The sequence below is a fragment of the Plasmodium sp. gorilla clade G2 genome, assembly GCF_900097015.1.
Source record: "Plasmodium sp. gorilla clade G2 genome assembly, chromosome: 4".
Taxonomy (NCBI): Eukaryota; Apicomplexa; class Aconoidasida; order Haemosporida; family Plasmodiidae; genus Plasmodium; species Plasmodium adleri (nom. inval.).
This window is the reverse complement of record NC_041696.1, coordinates 50859-71203: the sequence shown is the minus strand read 5'-3', so window position 1 is coordinate 71203 and position 20345 is coordinate 50859. Positions and strand designations below refer to the sequence as shown.

The 20345-nt window shown below is 16.2% G+C and overlaps 5 protein-coding genes across 5 annotated transcripts; all 5 read left to right on the top strand.

Annotated features, from left to right (window-relative positions):
* Positions 1-383: 383 nt before the first annotated feature.
* Positions 384-2229, top strand: PADL01_0401600 (Plasmodium exported protein (PHISTb), unknown function; the record flags this gene model as incomplete). The annotated part of the gene is made up of 2 exons (XM_028685129.1): positions 384-467; positions 586-2229. The coding sequence occupies 2 exons, from the start codon at positions 384-386 to the stop codon at positions 2227-2229; spliced, it is 1728 nt and encodes a 575-aa protein (XP_028536658.1).
* Positions 2230-4879: 2650 nt separating this feature from the next.
* PADL01_0401500 (Plasmodium exported protein (PHISTa), unknown function) lies at positions 4880-5693 on the top strand (the record flags this gene model as incomplete). The annotated part of the gene is made up of 2 exons (XM_028685128.1): positions 4880-4981; positions 5100-5693. The coding sequence occupies 2 exons, from the start codon at positions 4880-4882 to the stop codon at positions 5691-5693; spliced, it is 696 nt and encodes a 231-aa protein (XP_028536657.1).
* Positions 5694-9424: 3731 nt separating this feature from the next.
* Positions 9425-10444, top strand: PADL01_0401400 (Plasmodium exported protein (PHISTa), unknown function; the record flags this gene model as incomplete). Its single annotated transcript, XM_028685127.1, has 2 exons — positions 9425-9562; positions 9650-10444. The coding sequence occupies 2 exons, from the start codon at positions 9425-9427 to the stop codon at positions 10442-10444; spliced, it is 933 nt and encodes a 310-aa protein (XP_028536656.1).
* Positions 10445-13338: 2894 nt separating this feature from the next.
* On the top strand, positions 13339-16011 carry PADL01_0401300 (acyl-CoA synthetase; the record flags this gene model as incomplete). The annotated part of the gene is made up of 1 exon (XM_028685126.1): positions 13339-16011. One exon carries the CDS (start codon positions 13339-13341, stop codon positions 16009-16011), a length of 2673 nt encoding a protein of 890 aa, XP_028536655.1.
* A 2443-nt stretch (positions 16012-18454) lies between these two features.
* PADL01_0401200 (Plasmodium exported protein (PHISTb), unknown function) lies at positions 18455-19705 on the top strand (the record flags this gene model as incomplete). Its single annotated transcript, XM_028685124.1, has 2 exons — positions 18455-18553; positions 18668-19705. The coding sequence occupies 2 exons, from the start codon at positions 18455-18457 to the stop codon at positions 19703-19705; spliced, it is 1137 nt and encodes a 378-aa protein (XP_028536654.1).
* Between the last annotated feature and the right edge of the window lie 640 nt (positions 19706-20345).

Sequence of the window (20345 nt, the reverse complement as noted above, 5' to 3'; positions counted from 1 at the left end):
TGTTATATATATATATATATATATATATATATATTTTAATTTAGACTCCAAAATTTTATATAAAAATATATAATAAATTATATTTAAAAAAAAAAAAAAAAAAATTTAATTATATTTTTTACCTAAATATTTTTTGTTTGCATGTATTAGATTTATGTATTTTTATATATATATATTAATTAGAAAAATATTATATATATTATAAATTTTTTGATACGTGCAAAAATAAAAAAAAATATAACATTATTTATAAAAAAAGTACATAAATATAATTTTGTTCACTATTAATTTTTTTTTATTTATATAATAACAAAAAAAAAATAATAATAAATTAAAATATTTTATTTTATTTTTTCGGTATATTAATAAAAAAAAAAAAAAAAATGGGAAAACCATTTTCATTAAAATCTTTATTGTGTAAACGTTATGCTGTCTCCATTCTAGGGCTTGTATATGTTATTGTACTGGTAGATCTATAAAGAGGATTATATAAAATATACATTATATATAAACATAAAATATTATGTAAATAAATAAATATATATATATTTATTATATATTTATTTATTTTTCTTTTAATTATAGAGTGTTGGCATATTTCATCAAGGGAATTCGTGTTCTTTTAATTCCGAATTTAATGAGAGGAGGTCAAGAAAATTATATCATGAAGCAAGTTTATTAGAATCTGAACGAGTAAAAGAACATGGAAAATTATATAAACTAACAGATGTGGTTAATAATAGGGAAAGTCTTTTATTTAAGAAAATAACAAAAGAAGAACCAGAGAATAGTAATAATGATATTTTTAAAAGTTATAAAACATTGTTTAATAATGTGAGAAAATATGAAGAAAATAATTTTTCTGATAAAAGTGGTTCTATGTTTTTTAATGAAAGAGATAGACAAATAGATAAAAATATTGAATTATTAAAAAGTGATAATAATAATAATAATATAAAGGAAAGAATGAAAAATATATGGTTTGATGTTATCAGAAATGAAAGAATGAAATATGATAATCTAAGAATTTCTATATATAAATTTTATAATGATTTAAAAAGGGTTAATAAAGTACCTAAATCATTTTCTGAAGAGAAATGGAAAGAATGTAATGAAATAATTTCAATAGGAGGACAAAATATGGAAACTTATATAGATAATATTTTTTATGATTGGATTGATAATAATAATTTAAATATTAACGAATTTAAAATGATAGTTGATGCAAATAGATTTGCATGGAAAAAACTAAATGAAAATGTAAAAAAATCATGTGAAGGTATATTAAATAAAACCTTTGAAGCTAAATTAAAAGGAAAAGAATTACGTAGTAAATTTATTGTTGATATGTATAAACAATTATTTGATAATGCTATTAAAAGATCTGTACTAAAAAATAAAGGATTGAACCGAAAACTCAATGGTGCACATTATATAGATAGTATAAGGAATGCACCCTTTATAGATATAGATGCATCTGATGATTTACATGAAGAAATAGAATATCATCATTTTAAGAGAAATGATAAGTATAATGAAAAAGAAGAAGACGAAGAAGACGAACAAGATGAAAATGAAGAAGAGGAAGAAGAGGATGTTATAAATTATATCGATAATGTAGATGATTTGGAATCTGAACAAGAAGAATATAATGAAAAGAATGAAGACAAAATGAATACTATATATAATAAATCTATATTGGAAACCGAACAAAAAAACTTTAACTATTTAAAAATGAATTTATCAAACTTGAAAAAGCTTTTTGACAATTTAGATATAACATTTAGTGATATACAGTTGGATTTCTCAGATATAGATAATACATTTTCAGACATAAATGTGGATCTTACAGATTTACAAAACGATTTTTCAAAATTACCAATTGATTTTAATGATTTGTCTATGAATTTTAATGATTTACCTATGAATTTTAATGATTTGTCTATGAATTTTAATGACTTGCCTATGAATTTTAATGACTTGCCTATGAATTTTAATGATTTACCAATTGACTTTACAAACTTAAATATAGATTATAGTGGATTAGAACTAGATTATATTAATCAAGATGCAAATATAAATAAGGAAAATATACAACATGAAGAACCAGATATTAATGATTCAAATGATGATTTATATTATAGTGACGTAAATTATGAAGGAACAGAACCTGAAGCGAATATATCCGAAATGGAAAGTGTTATGTCAAATTTGGATGATGAGGAATAATAATATATATATATATATATATATATATATATATATGTTAACTTATACTTTTTTAGTTTTTTTTTTTTTTTTTTTTTTTTTTTTGAAAGAAACATTTATATATTTTTTTTGGATTACTTAAAAGGATAACTTATAATATATTATTTTATCAATTTTTATATTTCACTCTTTTTTTTTTTTTTTTTTTTTTTTAAAGATAATATTACATATATATATATATATATATATATATATCATGTTTTAATATTATATTTGTTTGTTTTTATGAAATTCATAATTTATATATATATATGTGTATATATATATGAATGGATAAACAATTAAATAATTAAATACATAAGACCACAAGAACAAAAAATAAAAAAATAAAAAAAAAGAAAATACGAGAATGGAAAAAAATTAAATATATTTATGAACTGTTCATGTAAAATATGACAATAGTATAAGAATTAAGTAAATTATATGAATTGTTCAGGTGAAATATGAAATAAAATGTGATGTAGAGCTTTTTATTCATTTTATAGCAATAATATGTTTATAACTAAAAAATGTTACACCTTTTTAATATGTATATATTATTTATGTTTTGTGTTAACAATTTTAAAAAATTAGTATTGTAAATAAAAATGAAATATTAATGTTTTAAAAAAAAATTAATAAACTATTTTGAAAATAAATAAATAAATATATATATATGTAAGAAAATATAATAATTCATTGTATTCTTATAAATATAATATATATGATATGAAGATGTTACGTATGACATATCGATTTATGATTAAGGAACGATTAAACACAAGTGGTATGTAAAATAAATTTTGTATTAAATTTATATTTATATGCAGCACCATACAATAATAATAATAAAAAAATATATATATATATATATATATATATAAGAAGAAAGAAAAAAAAATAATATTGTTTAAAAGGAATAAACTTATAATAATCATTTTATATAGAAAGAAGTTCAGTTTGAAAAATGAATATAAGTCTAATTATATATATTCTGGTTAATTTATAAAAAGAACAATTTATTATTATGTATTATATATATAACTAAATAAATATATAATGATATATAATTATGTATCAGTGTTAAAATAAAGTATTCTATACTATTGAAATAAAATATAGTTAAAATAATTATATATTAATTTATTTATTTTTTTTTTTATTTTTTCAAATTTACATTATTAAAAAATTATATAATAAATAATTATATATTATAAAAAATTATGTTACTATAATATATGAATAAATATAATTTTTTTTTTTATCCTTACATATATATATAATATTATAAGTCAAAACTATTTGTAAAAAACAATAACTCATTTATTTATTTATGTGATAATTAGTAATAATAAATTAATAACAAAAAAAAAAAAAAAAAAGAAATTTCATTAATTATACTTATATGTAATATAAATATATTAAATGTTTATAGGATTATAAACTATTATTCTGGTATAGAATAATATATATATATATATTATTTATATTACAGATTTTAAAAATAAATTATGAGCATAAAATACTACTATAATTATATATATATTAATATTATTGTTATATTATTAGAGATATCTATATATATGTATGTTCTGTTGATCCTTTTCATTGTATATATATATATATTATTTGAACCTTTTTACATTTTGTATATTAAGTTCTAGAGTTTAAAAATTAAAAATATATATATATATATATATATATAATGCTCATTTTTTTTGTATTAATATTTTAATTATGCGATGTTTTAATAAGAATAATGTTACATACCTAAGGTGTAAATAATAAAAAAAAAAAAAAAGAAAAAATATACACTAAGATATATACTCACATATATATATTTTATATGTATAATATTTATATAATAATAATTATTAATTTCTTGAAATGTAGATATAAGAAATAATTATTTTAATAAATATACATATTATATACATTTTATATTATCATAAGTAATTATAAAATTTATATTATATTGATATAGTATTATCAAAATATAAATTGAGTTATTTTATAGTATATTCTTAAATCATGCAAATAAATAATATTTTTACAATGATATAAAATATATTAATTGTTTTTATGATAAAATATATCTATATCGATCTATATATATAGGTGTATTATATTTATAAAATTCATATTATTTATATGTACCTTAGTACATATATATATAAATATGATAAAATAACATATTAAAAAAAAAAAAAATGACATTACCATTTATTGTAATTTTTTTAATACACGTATACACATTTATATAATTGAAAAAATATAAAAAATGGTAGATTCAAAAAAAAAAAAAAAAAAAAAAAAAAAAAAAAAAAAATAAAATAAAATAAAATAAAATAAAATAAAATAAAAGAAAGAGGGAAACGAGTATGATAATTATATCATTTTATTATTTTTTAAAAATAAATAATTATATATTTTTCTTAACGTAATTACATTTAAACTGAACAAAGAACTTATATCCTTAATTATTATTATTATTGTTATATATATATATATATATATAGATATTTATTTATTTATAAAAGTATCATTTTTAAGGTTGAGAATTTGTTTGTTCTTATTATAATTTTAAATAATTTATAATAAATAAATAAATAATATATTTTTTTTTTTTACCATGGAAGGAAATATGAGAAAAAATAAAATTTTTTCAAAAAAATTAAATTATTTATTTTGTATAGTTGTTCCTATTGTGTTGATTTTAATAATAAATATAGTGGTATTAATAATAATATAATTATATATATATATATATATATATATATATATATATATATATGTATGTATGTATGTATATATGTATGTATGTATATGTGTATATATTTTATTTTTGTTAGGATGGAATTAAGCATCATGATATATCAGGAAGAATAGAAAATATTATACATTCAAGACATCTATCTGAGTTAAAAAATGATAAATATGGAGGATTAAGAAAGACAAATAATACAAAAACGAAACATCTAGATTATAATAATATATCATATCAGCTAACAAAAGAAGAATTATATGAAGTGTTAAAAGATATGAAAGAATTACCACCAAAAAATGAGCTAATGAATTTGTGGCATCAATCACTTAATGTAGGTAAACATATGACTGATATGGTGAAAGAACTAAAAAGTATTATACAGCCATGTTTAGATAAATATGAAAGTAAAAACATTCCAACTTTCCATATATATTATTATGCAACATGGTATATGTGTTTAACTAACATCGGTGAAAATTTATTAAATATAGAATTAAGATATACCAATGAATTTAACAATTTATTAAATCGAGAACATACATTGGATGATATAAAAAATCACATATATTCATGTATTTTAGCTTTTGAAGAAGTGAAACAAAAATTATATAATGAATATGAAAAGAAATTTCAATATATAGTTGAGTATCCGAAAAAGTATTATAAGGGTCATTTATAATTAAACTATATTTCTTATATATATTATGAAAAGATGAATTATATATACTATTATTATTAATAATATACATGTTTGCATATATGTATTTATTTATTGTGTAAAATCATAATAATTTATGCACTCAAAAATATGTGTAATTTTTTTTTTCTGTGTTCTCTTTTTTTTATATTTAAATATTATTATATTACACATTAAATATGTCCTTCATTTATATATATATTTGATGTGTTAATTATTTATATATTATGTATGTGAATATATTTGTATATTCAAAATTTTAGTAATACCCCAATATAATTTAATAGATCATTTATATCTTTTTTTTTGGTGTAATAAAATATATTGATGATTCCCTAATATTTTAATGTATGTTCATATTATATAAACAAATTTATTAATTTAATTATTATTAAATATATATATTAAGAACAAACATATATATATGTATGTTTGATATAATAAAAAAGAAAGCAAAAAAAAAAAAAAAAAAGAAACTATGAATTTCTCAAAACTATTAAAAATAATATATTTTTTATAAATTATATAAAATAATGGTATTCATAGTATAGTCAAATATTAATAAGTTTTTGCTTATATATATATATAATATTAAAAAAATGTTCATTATAAGAATATTATAGTGATATGCAGTTTATTATTTTATAAATAAATAAATATATATATAATATGTATGAATAAATAGTATTTCATAAAAGAAAGAGAAAAAAACATTGTCTTATTATATATATATATATATATATATATATATATATATATATATATATATATATTGTTATTTATGTTTTCATACTGTTTTATGGTAAATAATTAATGAATATACAGAATATTATTATTAGATGTTTACAAATAAATAATAATATATATATATATATATTATAAAAAGAAATAAGGTTATCATCGAGTATAGATCAATTAATGTATATGTAGTAAATATATAATTCAATTTTTTATTATTTTTTTTAATTTTTTTTTTTAAGGAAGAATATATATATATATATATTGAATACATAATAATTATACATATATATATAAACACGTGTACTATGTATATAATATTATATATATATTATTATATAAATAATTAACTTTTAATATAGTTATATTTTTAATTATTAATAATAATTCTATCTATTATATTTTGGTTGTATTATATATATATATTACCTTTTTTATGTATTTTTTTTTCCCTTTATGTTTATAAAAATAAACTCAAGGGTGCAAAAATATTTTCATTATTAAAAAAGAGAAAGGTACAACATTGAAAAATAAAATAAATTATAAAATAAATTATATAATAAATTATGTAAATGATAATAAATATAAAAAGAAGAATAAAAAAAAAAAAAAAAATAAGATCCTTTCAATTAATTATATGGAGAACAAACATGGAAAATATTCTTATATGATAAGATTAAAATATTATGAAATAAAAATATAATTTATATTAATTTCTTTTCTTTTTTTTTTCTCATTTGTTTAAAAATAATTAAACCTTAAATAAATATAAATAAATAAATATAAATAAATATATATATAATGTTTGTCTTTTGTTTAATATTAAATAAATGTGCACATTTTTAAAAGAAGCAAATGAAAATACAAACGTTTTAAAATGTTTTATATTTCATTTATATCAAATAATATATATATATATATATATATATATATATATATACATTACCATTGTGTGTATTATATTTTAATTATAGAGAAATGTTAAACAAGCGATTCAAAACAATAACATTTTTCTAAATATTAATAAACCATATCACATAAAAATTGAATAATAAATATAATTCTATTTTCTTTATCTTTTTTTTTAAATATTATGTTATAAAGGTATATATATATGTATATATATTTTTCATATATGATCTTTATATTTATTATTTAGAATTAATAAATATTTAAAAAAATATATGTGATATAATATATTAATTTATAATTTCTATGTACTATCACAAAAATAATGTATTAAAAATATATATATATATATATATATTTATATTTATATAAAGTATTTATTTGTAATATTTAGATTATATAAAATATTTATATATTTATAAATATATATTAATTTATAATGACATATAATTAGTATTTATTTATTCAATCCTTTGTTATATATTTAAAGAACTGTAAAATAATAAAAATATTAAAAATAAAAGGAAAATATGGGTAATGTTTTTTTTTTTTTTTATCCTATATTATTTTGTTTGTTTTTTATTTATTTTATTATACTTTTTAGGAATATAATTTTGAGGTTATTTATTTTATATATATAAATATAAGAAGAATTTTTCCTATTGAAAAATATATGAGAAACTGTTCTTTTCTTTTATATTCTTTTATTTTATTTTATTTTATTTTATTTTATTTTGTTTTATTTTTTTTAGTTTTATTTTATTATTATTTTTTTTATATATATATTAAAAAAGGCTTATATAATAATAATTTTTTTTTAGTTTAATAAAATTTCAAACTATTAATAATAAAATAAAAGAGTAAAAATAATTTATTATTCAAATGGAGCTATAACATATATATATATATATATATATATATATATATATATAATACACATATTTGTAGTGAATATTTATATAGTTTTATTTTATAAAAAAAAGTAATATCATGTCATATAGTATCATATCATATGGAATTATTATAGTATTTATATGTTTTAAAATAATTTAATATATATATGTGTGATATAAAAATATTATTATAAATAATTATATTAAGATAATATAAAGGATATAAGTGTGTATGGTTTTTGTTATAAGATTTATATTTAATATATATAATTAATACTATTGACAGATCTTATATTTTGAATAAATTATAAATAGGTTTTTTTTTAATAATATATATATATATATATTTATATTTATTTATTTATATTTATTTATTTATATTTATAAATAATGAATAAGAATGAAAAAACACATGTTAGATTCCTTTATATTATTTTGTAATACATTATATTTTACTTATAATTATATAGTAATTCATATAGTATAATTTATTCTTATTTATTCCTTATATATTTTTTTTTATAAATGAACACCAGAAATGTGAGCTACAAAAAAAAAAAAAAAAAAAAAATAAAAATAAAAATACAACTATGATATATAATCTAGTTTAAAAGAGAAAATGAAAATTATTATATGCTTGATAATGATATATGAGTAAACATAAAAAGTATTATATATACAATATTTTTAAGATCAAAATATAATATAATTATAAACATATAATAAGATAATTGTTATTTCTTTTCAATATATGATTCTTAGTTAATGAATTTATATTTATGCTTCTTTTATTATATATAAATATATAGTAATTATAGGATAAGTGTATAAATAAATAATATATATATATATATATATATATATATTATTGTGTTATATTATTAATATGTATAATAATATAATAAAAATGACCATTCATAAATTATAATTGTTTATTATATATATATATATTATTATTTTATTTTTTCCATATTTAATATTAAGAATTTGTTTGTGTAAACAAAATATTATATAAATAAATTTTAGGTGTTATTAATTTTTAAATTATATATATATATATATATATATATATATATATATATATATAAAATCAAGAACATTATTATATATAAGATAATATAAAACTAATTTTATTTTGTGTAATTAAAAAAAAAAAAAAAAATGTGTAATAAAATGTTACGTGGTAGTAATATGAACAATTCAAAATTAGAAGATAGCAGTAAAAAAATGAAAAAAATGTATTGCTCAAGTTATATAAAATATATTTGTTTAACAATATGTGTTATAGGAATGTTATATATAAAATACACGGTAAATTAATATAATATAATAATATATATATATATATATATATATATATATATTCATTTATTTTATTTTATTATACTTTTCTTATAGAACAAATATGGAATACATTCTTCTTCAGATATACAAATTCATAATGTGTTTTTAAGAATTTTGTCAGAGTCTCAAGAAGAAAGCCATCCTTCAATGAGAAATACCAACTCAAAGGAAAATTCAAAGAAGAGTAAAGTTAAAAATAATAAGAACACAGATAATGATGATAAGAAAAAGCTAGATAATAATCAAGATAAGGAAGAAAAAAAAAAAAAAAATAATAAAAGCAAAACAGAAAATACTGAAACTACAAAAAATAATAAAAAATCAAATTTGGACTATAATAATTTAAATAACAGATTCACAAAAGAAGAAATGAAAAATTTAATTGATTCATTAAATGAAATACCACCTAAACAGGATGAAGAAAATATATGGAAACATGCACTTAAAACAGCTAATAGTGGAACAGATAAAATTGCAAATGAATTAATGAAACTTGAAAAAAAACATGGAAAATGCAGTGAAGAGAGACCAAACAACAGTGGAAGATATGAACCTGTGTTAATAAAACAACCAGATGAATTTAACGAGAGATTAAAAATACATGAAAATGATTATACATCTAAGTTTAATGACCTAATTAATCGTGAACATACACTTGATGAATTAAAAAATTTTATTGGTTCATTTTTAGAAGGTTTTGAAAGATTGATAGAATTCCTTTTTCATAAATACAAAATTAAATTTGAGCAAAAAGATATGAAAATACCTATAGTGGACACTATTTATGATAGATCAAAGAAAGATAAGAATCAAAAAAAAGGTAAAAAAGAAAAATGGCAATACCTATAGTGGACAATATTTATGATAGAACAAAGAAAGTTAAGAAACAAAAAAAAAGTAAAAAAGAAAAAGGAAAACCTGGAGAAGGTGAAAAGGAGGATATAAAAAAAGAAGGTGAAAGGGAAGATGTAAAAGAAGAATGAAAAAAAAAAAAAAATTAATAATATAATATATATATTCATATATAATCCACGACGGATTGTCTATTGAGTGTATTATATTATATAAGATTTATTGTTCCCATTAGGTAATATATCCTATTAAAATATAGTAATTATATATGAATATGAAAAATTATATAAACATTTTTGAAATGTTATACAAAAAAAAAAAAAATATATTTTATTATTATATGACAATATTTATGTATACTTTATTATTTTATTTTATTTTTTTTTTTTTTTGGTTGGTGTATAATCTTGATATAATTTGGAAAAATCAAGATATATAGAAAAGGAAGGGGATTTTATTTTTAATACTTTTTTTTTTTTTTTTATTATTTTTATTATCGAATAATAAAAATATATGAAAATATTTCTTATGATAAAATATAATAGTATAAATGTTCAAGAAATTTATATATATTTGTGATTTGTTCTTATATTAAACATGTGAAAGAATTATAACAATAAGTAGTAGTTCTAAAAATATATATATATATATATGTGTGTGTATTATTTTATAAATGTGTTTATATATATATTTTATTTTATCAAAAGAAATAATATATTTTATATGTGTATAGATAAAATTTTAACTTATGAATGTTCTCTCTTTTTTTTTTTTTTTTTAATAAAGACAAATTATATTTTTAATTTTTAAAGATCATATCAATATATATTTTATTCTTTAAAATATGATATTTAAATGGAAAATCTAATATTGGATATGAATTATTAATGATAAATAAATTCTCATTTTAACCATTAAATATTATGAACAAGTCATAAAATTTATGACTTGTTCATAAAAAAATTATAGTTACATAAATATAATATATATATTATATACATATGTTTTTTTTTTTTTTTTTTTTTTCCCATTTACAAACTAATATATCAAATTAATTGAGGTAAAAATAGAAATTATAAAAATAGGGTAAAAAAAAAAAATTAAAAAAACATAAACATTATGATATATTGTTATATAAAATATGATTCCTTTACGACGATAAAATAATATAATTATATAACACTATAAATATATATTAATATAAAATTACTGTATTATATATATGAAGAAATTGGAATATAAAAAAAAAAAAAAGAAATAATAAATAAAGGAAAAAAAGTTACAATAAAGATTTTTTTTTACATGAACATGTTACATAAAAAAGGAAAAACATATAATGTAATAATATATATATATTATATATGAGAATAAATAAAATGAAAAGGTTGCTTAAAATTAAACTGAAACATATATATATTTATGTATGTTATTTGATACTATAAGATATATAAATGAATATAAAATTGAAAAATATAAATATATTTTGTAAAATATATATAAATGTAATTTTTATTAAAAAGATTATAAAGTAACATTATAAATATAATATATATATATATATATATATATATATATATATATTTATAATATTACTTAATTTTTTTTTTTTTTTTTTAATTTGGTAAATGGTTCTGTGAACAAATAAAAAATATCTATAACAACACAATATAAAATGTTGTAAAAGATGAAAAAGTTGGTTTTTAAATATTTAAATAAAAAATAAGATAAAAAAAATAAACTTAATATATTATATATTCAAAGAAAAAAAAAAAAAAATTATTATAATAAATATTATTTCAAGGAAGAATTAAACAAATATTTATTTTATTATATATATAAATATATATTTTATTATTATTTTTTTTGGAATGATAAATATAAATTTAAGAAATATATAATAAAATATTTTTATAAAGTTCAAAAATATAAATTATTATTTTTCAAATTAATTTTTAGAAAAATACGAAATGAACAACAATTAACGTCATTAATTAATTATTTTATAAAAATATTTATTTTATATAATTAATTTATTATTCTATGAACCATATATCATATTATTAATATATATTAATATATTTTTATTATTTTTAAAATAAAATAATATAAGAATAAGAAGCTATATATAATATTATATTATTATAAAGATTTATCCTAAATATTTGAACATGAATATAATAGTACATATAAATAATTATATAATAAAATATAAATTGTTTTTTTTTATTTTTTATTTGTAAATATATAATAACCTACAATGTTAAATTCAAGATTAGGATATAATATTAACAAAAAAAATAAATAAAATAAATAAAATTAATAAAATTAATAAAATAATATTTTATAATATTATAAAATGTTTTATATTTGTATATTATAAAAATATTGTCCTTGTTTTTGTTCTATTCGTAATTTTTTTTGTAATATATATATAATATATATAATATATTTTTATTTATTTTATTTGCATAGCGAATAAAATATATAGAACAAAAGCAATAATTAAAAAACTTAAGAAGATTCTATAATAAAATATTATTTTTTAAGATGAAATATGTTTCTTGATGCTATATTATATATACGTATCATCATTTAAAATAATAATATACATATAGAATAAAAAAAAATATAATATATATATAAATAAATATATTAAAATGATAATTACAAAAATGTAACATAATATAATGTATGTGTTTTAATACTATTATAATAATAAACATATATTTGTTTGAAAATATTACTGTTTAGAAAAAAAAAAAAATGTACTATTATTAATATATACATATATATATATATAATATTTAAATGGTTTAATTTATTTTATTATTATTTTTTTTTTTTTTTTTTTTTTTTTTTGGTTATATTATGAATATATTTCATAAAATAAAATGAATATTATATTTACCATTTGTACTTTTTTGATTTATTTAATATTTGTGATAGGATATGTAACACAAATAAATGGAAAAAATAAGAGTTATTCAGAAATATGTGAGAAGGCATCCAATGAAGATGAATCAAATGTATATTGCATAAAAGATCATAAGAGGAAAAGCTCTGTTTATGTTTATAAACATATTTTGGAATTATTATTAGAAAGAAGGCAAGAATGTAATAATGATAAAATAGGATTTGTAGAAAATAAATGTGGAGAAGTAAATAATTTTATGACATATAAAACATTTTTTGAAAAGGTATGCTCATTTAGCCATTCTTTAGATACATATGAAGGGAAAGGTATTGAAAGTAGAAAATATGATGAAGATAAAAATGATGGTATGTTTAAATTATTAGGTTTATATGGTAGTAATTCTATAAATTGGCTAGTTACTGATATGGGAGCTATGATGAGTGGTGTTACAACATTAGTAATGCATTCTAAATTTAGTATAGATTTAATTGTAGATATATTAAAAAGAACCAAATTAGAATGGTTATGTATAGATTTAGAATTGGTTGAAGGTTTATTGGTTTATGTAAAGGAATTACCACATTTGAAAAAATTAATAATATTAGATACGTTAGTTAAATATAATGGAAGAGATAATAATGAAAAAGTAAATGGGTATAAAAACAAAAACACCAACATTGATAATAATAATAATAATAATATTAGTAATAATAATAATAATATGAAAAACGAATCATATAAATTATGTGATATAAGAAAAGATGTTAATTTGGGATCATTCGAATGCGATAATGAAAAATTAGAAAAGCTGAATGTTTTAAAAGAAAAAGCAAACGAATTTGGAATAAGTATTTTAGAATTTGATATGATGACAAAGGTTCCTAAAAAGCCAAATATGAAAATAAAGAATGAAGATCCTAATTTCATTGCATCTATTGTATATACATCTGGAACATCTGGACAGCCAAAAGGTGTTATGTTAAGCAATAAAAATTTTTATAATACAATAGCACCATTATGTGATCATAATGTAATAAAAAGGTTAAAACCTAAAATACATTTTTCTTATTTACCTGTATCACATGTATTTGAGAGAGTTTTTGTTTACATGTCTGTTATTCTTGGTATAGAAATAAATATATGGAGTAAGGATATAAGTTGTTTTTCTAAAGATTTATATAATTCTGATGCTGTGGTAGTTGCTGGTGTACCTAAGGTATTTACTAGAATATATACAAATATAATGACAGAAATAAATAATTTACCAAGTTTTAAAAGATCATTTGTAAAAAGAATGTTGTCTTTACGTAAAAATTTTCATAATGGATGTTTTGATAAGTTGATTGAGAAATGTACTAATATATCTTATAAAATAAAAAATAAGATAAATCCAGAATTAAAGATGTTATTAAATGGTGGTGGTAAATTATCTTCCAAAATAGCTGATGAATTATGTATTTTATTGGATGTTGATTATTTTCAAGGATATGGATTAACAGAATCTACTGGTGCTTTATTTGTTCAAAATGGAGATAAATATAATACTGAAAATATAGGTGGACCTATATCTCCAAATACCAAATATAAATTAAGATCATGGGAAACATATAAGGCAAATGATAACATACCTAAAGGAGAATTATTAGTTAAGAGTGATTCTATGTTTAATGGTTACTTTTTAGAGAGAGAATATAGTAAAAAAGCTTTTACTCATGATGGTTATTTTATAACAGGAGATGTTTTTCAAATTAATAAAGATGGTTCTTTAACATTTTTAGACAGATCTAAAGGCTTAGTTAAATTATCACAGGGAGAATATATCGAAACTGATATGCTAAATAATCTTTATTCTGAAATACTTTTTGTAAATTTTTGTGTTGCATATGGAGATGATTCAATGGATGGCCCTCTAGCAATTATATCTGTTGATAAAACTATATTATTCAAATGTTTAAAAGAAGATAATATGTTAGAGACTACGGGACTTACTGAAAAGAATTATTCAGAAAAATTAATTGATCAAGTATTAAATGAATCTATTTATGTTGATTATGTAAAGGCAAAGATGATGGAAGTATATAAAAAAACCAATTTGAACAGATACAATGTTATTAATGACATATACTTAACTTCAAAAACATGGGACACCAATAATTATCTTACGCCAACAGCAAAGGTAAAGAGATTCAAGGTGTTTAAGGATTTTTCTTTTTATATAGATCAAGTTAAAAAGAAATATGAGGACAAATTAAAAGGAAGTGGTGTAGATAGTAAGGTGAGTGAAAAGAATGGTGCCAAAACGGAAGAAAAAAAAAAAGAAAAAAGTGAAGTAAAAAAGGAAGTAAAAAATGAAGAAAAAAATGAAGTAAAAAGTGAAGAAAAAAATGAAGAAAAAAATGAAGTAAAAAATCAGGTAAAAAATGAAGAAAAAAATGAGATAAAAAATCAGGTAAAAAGTGAAGAAAAAAATGAAAAGAAACCAAAAGAAGGACTAACACAAACAACAATATCAAAACCTCAAAAACGAACTGTTTTAAAACGTGAAGAAAATAATGTTCAATGTAATTTTCCTACAAATAAAAAAACACTTGAAAAAACAAACTTAAAATTAAGAGTTCCAAATGTAGTAGAATTACAAGTCAATGCATGAATGAATAATATGGAAGTTGAATAATTGGTATATAAAATAAAAAATAATTTAAGTACATATTAAGGTATATATATAGGTTTTCATAGAGATGATTAATTAATATTATTTATTATTTATTATTATTTTATTTTATTCATTTTGTTTTGTTATATATATATATATATATATATATATATATATATATATTTATTTATATATTTATTTATTATTTTTTTTTTTTTTTTTGTTATAATTTTTAAATGTACAAAAAGAGAAAAATTGTAATTCAAATGATATATCCAATTATTAATTTAATTCATTTCTTATTATTTAATTAATTTATAAATAAATATACATTTTAAAATTTTTAGATAATGAGAAATAATATATACGCATTATATTTAGACATAAAAATTTATTTTTTTTTTAATATATTTGTATATTTATATTTTTATGTATTACTTAAAAAAAAAAAAAAAAAAAAAAAAATTTTTTTTTACCTCCTTGTATAACATACTGATTTATATAAAGTGTACATTTATATATATATGTACATATATAAATATATATATAGTTTTTTTTTTATTTATTTTTTATTATATTATAAATGATTTTTGATATTATAATTCACGAAGTTTTTTTAAAATAATTAACTTATTAATAATATATATATATATATATATATATATATATAATTTTATCTTGTTTAATTTTCAATAATATTTAGCATTAGAATGAATAATTTGGAAAATATTATTAAGAGTATAATATGAAAAAATATATATATTTATGTATAAATTAATATAAGGAAATTATTATTTAATTTTTATATATATATATTTTATGTGTTAAAAATTTGTAAACATATATTATATTTTTGAATGTTATATTATTACCACATTTAAAACAAAATATAAAATAAAAAAAAATTATGTTATAATGTTATTTAAAATAAAAAGGAAAAAAGAAAAGGGAATAATATATACCCAATTTTGTTTTTTCTTTGTTTTCTTGTTGTTGTCAATTTAATTGTTAATTGAAAATATAGCTTTGAATATATTTGCTTTATATAATTTTGTATAAGTTATATATATATATAATATATATGAATAATTAAGGAAATATATATTTAGTTCTTGTAAATATATAAACAAATATAGTTTTATTTATTTGTTTTAATTTTTATATTTATATGATTTTCTATAATATATATTTTTCATAATAATTTGGTATACTTCTTATTCTCCAACATGAAACAAAAAAAAGCTATATATATAAATATATTTATTTGTATTCATATATTTATGTAGATATATAAAATTATAACATATATATGTATATACATATATGTAGTTATGAATTAATTTGTAATATATACTATTAAATAATATATATTATTTATTTTTTAAAAAGAATAATTTGGATCTTGTATTTTTTTTTTTTTTTTTTTCTTGTGTTCTGTTGTATAAAATATAGTAACAACATTATAAATGTATACATGTTGATATTTACATTATAGTAATTATATATTATATTTTGTTAATTTGTTTTAGGTTTTGTATTTTTTATTTTATTCTATTCTTTTATATATATATATATATATATATTAGATTAAATAATAAAATAATATATTTCCTAGATTATTATTATGTAACATTTAAAAAAAAATTGAATTATTAATTATTATATAATAAATAATTATGTTGTAAATATAAGTTGTTATATTTTGTTATATACTTGTGGTTATATATATATATATATTTTTTATTATATTATTAAAATAAATAAATATATACATAAATATAACCAATTGATATTTTCTATATTTTTACAACATAAAATTTTATTTTACTAGAAAATTTATTTTTTTTTTTTTTTTTTTTTGAATAGGATTTTAATTTTTTACAAGATAAATATTTTTTGATTTGATAATATTTGATTTGATATTATTTGATTTTATTTTATTTGATATGATTTTATTTGATTTTATTTTTGATTTATTTTTTTTTTTATTATTTTTTATTTTATTTTTTTTTTTATTTTTATTTTTTTTTATTTTTATATTATTTTTTATTTTTTAATTAGTTTTATTTTATTATACCAAAGAAACCAAAAAAAATAATTTTTTTTTTTTAATAAATTTTATTTTTATACAGTTTTAAAATATTTTTGGTTCTGACAAAATATGTATGATGCATACAAATATGTTTATTAATTATAATTATTTAATATGGAATAATAATATTTTATATATAAATATAAATCTGTAAATTTTACACGTGTATGGTATTATATGTTATAATTAAATAAGTATATATAGAATAATTATATAATTCAAAAATTATATAGGTTTTTTTTTTTTTTAATATATATAATAATATATTTGTATTTGTTGGTGTGCTAATTAATAAATTATATTCATTTTTTTTTTTTTTTTTTTTATTAAAAAAGAGAAAACGAAAAAATGAAGATAATAAACAAGCTAGGAAGTATCAACATGATTACTCTCTTTCACTTATGTTTCTTTGGATTTCTTTTTGTAATTTTAAATTTTACTATAGATGTAAGTTGTTCTTAAATTTTTTATAAATTACTATAATGTGAATTAAATATATATATAATATATATAATATATATAATATATATATATTTTTTTTTTTTTTTTTTTTTTTTGTAGAATTCCAATTTTTATAAGGGAGGAGATATTTTGTTTAATAGAAATTTGTCAGAGGGAAAAGTAGAAGATTATAAAAAATCTTCTGGCTCTTCATCCTACATATCATCACGATCAAGATCAAGATCATTACGATCAACATCCACATCATCATCTTCTCCATCTACTTCCTCATCTACTTCCTCATCTGCTTCCTCATCTACTTCTTCATCTACTTCCTCATCTAATTCCTCATCATTGTTGGAAGATTCTGATGAAGGTAGTAATGTGGATAGTACTGAGGAAAAAAAAGAAATAGATTCAATTGATCATGATAATAATAAAAAAGGAAACGCAAGTGATAATATATATAATATGCTTTGTTATAGTAATCTTGGGGGGTATGGTTGTGAACTTAAGGATGTTGCTAATTATATATTGAATAATATGGATATGTATGATGAACAGGAAGCTAAAAAGCATGCACAAGATAGATCAGAAAAGTTTTCTAAAGAATTGTCAACATTATTTAGAAAACTAAAATCTAAAGATCCTAATATGTTTAATAAGAATAAGATCGTTTTTAATGATTTATCAAAAAAACGTATATGGGATAAATATGAATTACATCTACCTGGTTTAGCACATGGAAAATATAGTAATGAAAGAGATGTTGAATTAAATCATAAATTAATGGATTTAGAAGATGGATTTACAGATACTCAATATATACGTAAATTATATTCTTTAATTAATGAAAATGAAAAAGATAAATTTGAAGATGTAAAAAAAAAAATATTTTATTATTGTGGAAAAGAAAATAAATCACTTCATCGTACACGTAAAGAATCAGATCAAGCATGGAAATATTGTGAAAAATTAATAAAATTATATTATAATAATTTTGATAAACATTTTGAAAAAGTATTTCTAATATGGTTAGCATTAAGTGAAGGATTTAATGTATTCGAATATAAAATGCTTATTACAGCTAATAGATTATTGTGGAGAAAATTATCAGATAAAATTCAAGACGAATGTAAAGTCATGATTCAAGATTGAAAGGTTATCACATAAATAAATAAATAAATATATATATATATACATATATATAATTTTAAATGTTTGTTTATATATTACATATATAAAATATATTTCCGTTTATATTTATATTAATTATAATATTTTATTATCATATATATATTCTTTTTTTTTAAAATCATAAATATTATATATATATATATATATATATCCAATTTTATATGTAATTTAAGGCACATTTTAAATTAACTAATTTTTTGTTATAACTATAAGAATAATTAATATTATCTATATATAATTAATTCATCTTATCAATTTTTTTTTTTTTTTTTTTTGGAAATGAAAATAAAAAAAAAATTATTCTATAATATTAGGACATATTATTATGTTATTTAAAAAAAAATATTTTTCTGTGAAAATTTCTATTTTATATGTATATATTTTTTTATTATAATAAAATAATATCTTAAAAAAATATATAATTTTAATAAAATTGAAATTATAAATGTAATAAGAATTAAAAAGAGAATTATAAAAATGTGCCCTAAATATAAATGAAGACATTTATTCAATTGGTTATTTATTTATTTATTATTATGAAATGAAAAAATATTTTCAACTTCATATGATTATTTAAAAATATATATATATAAATTTAATT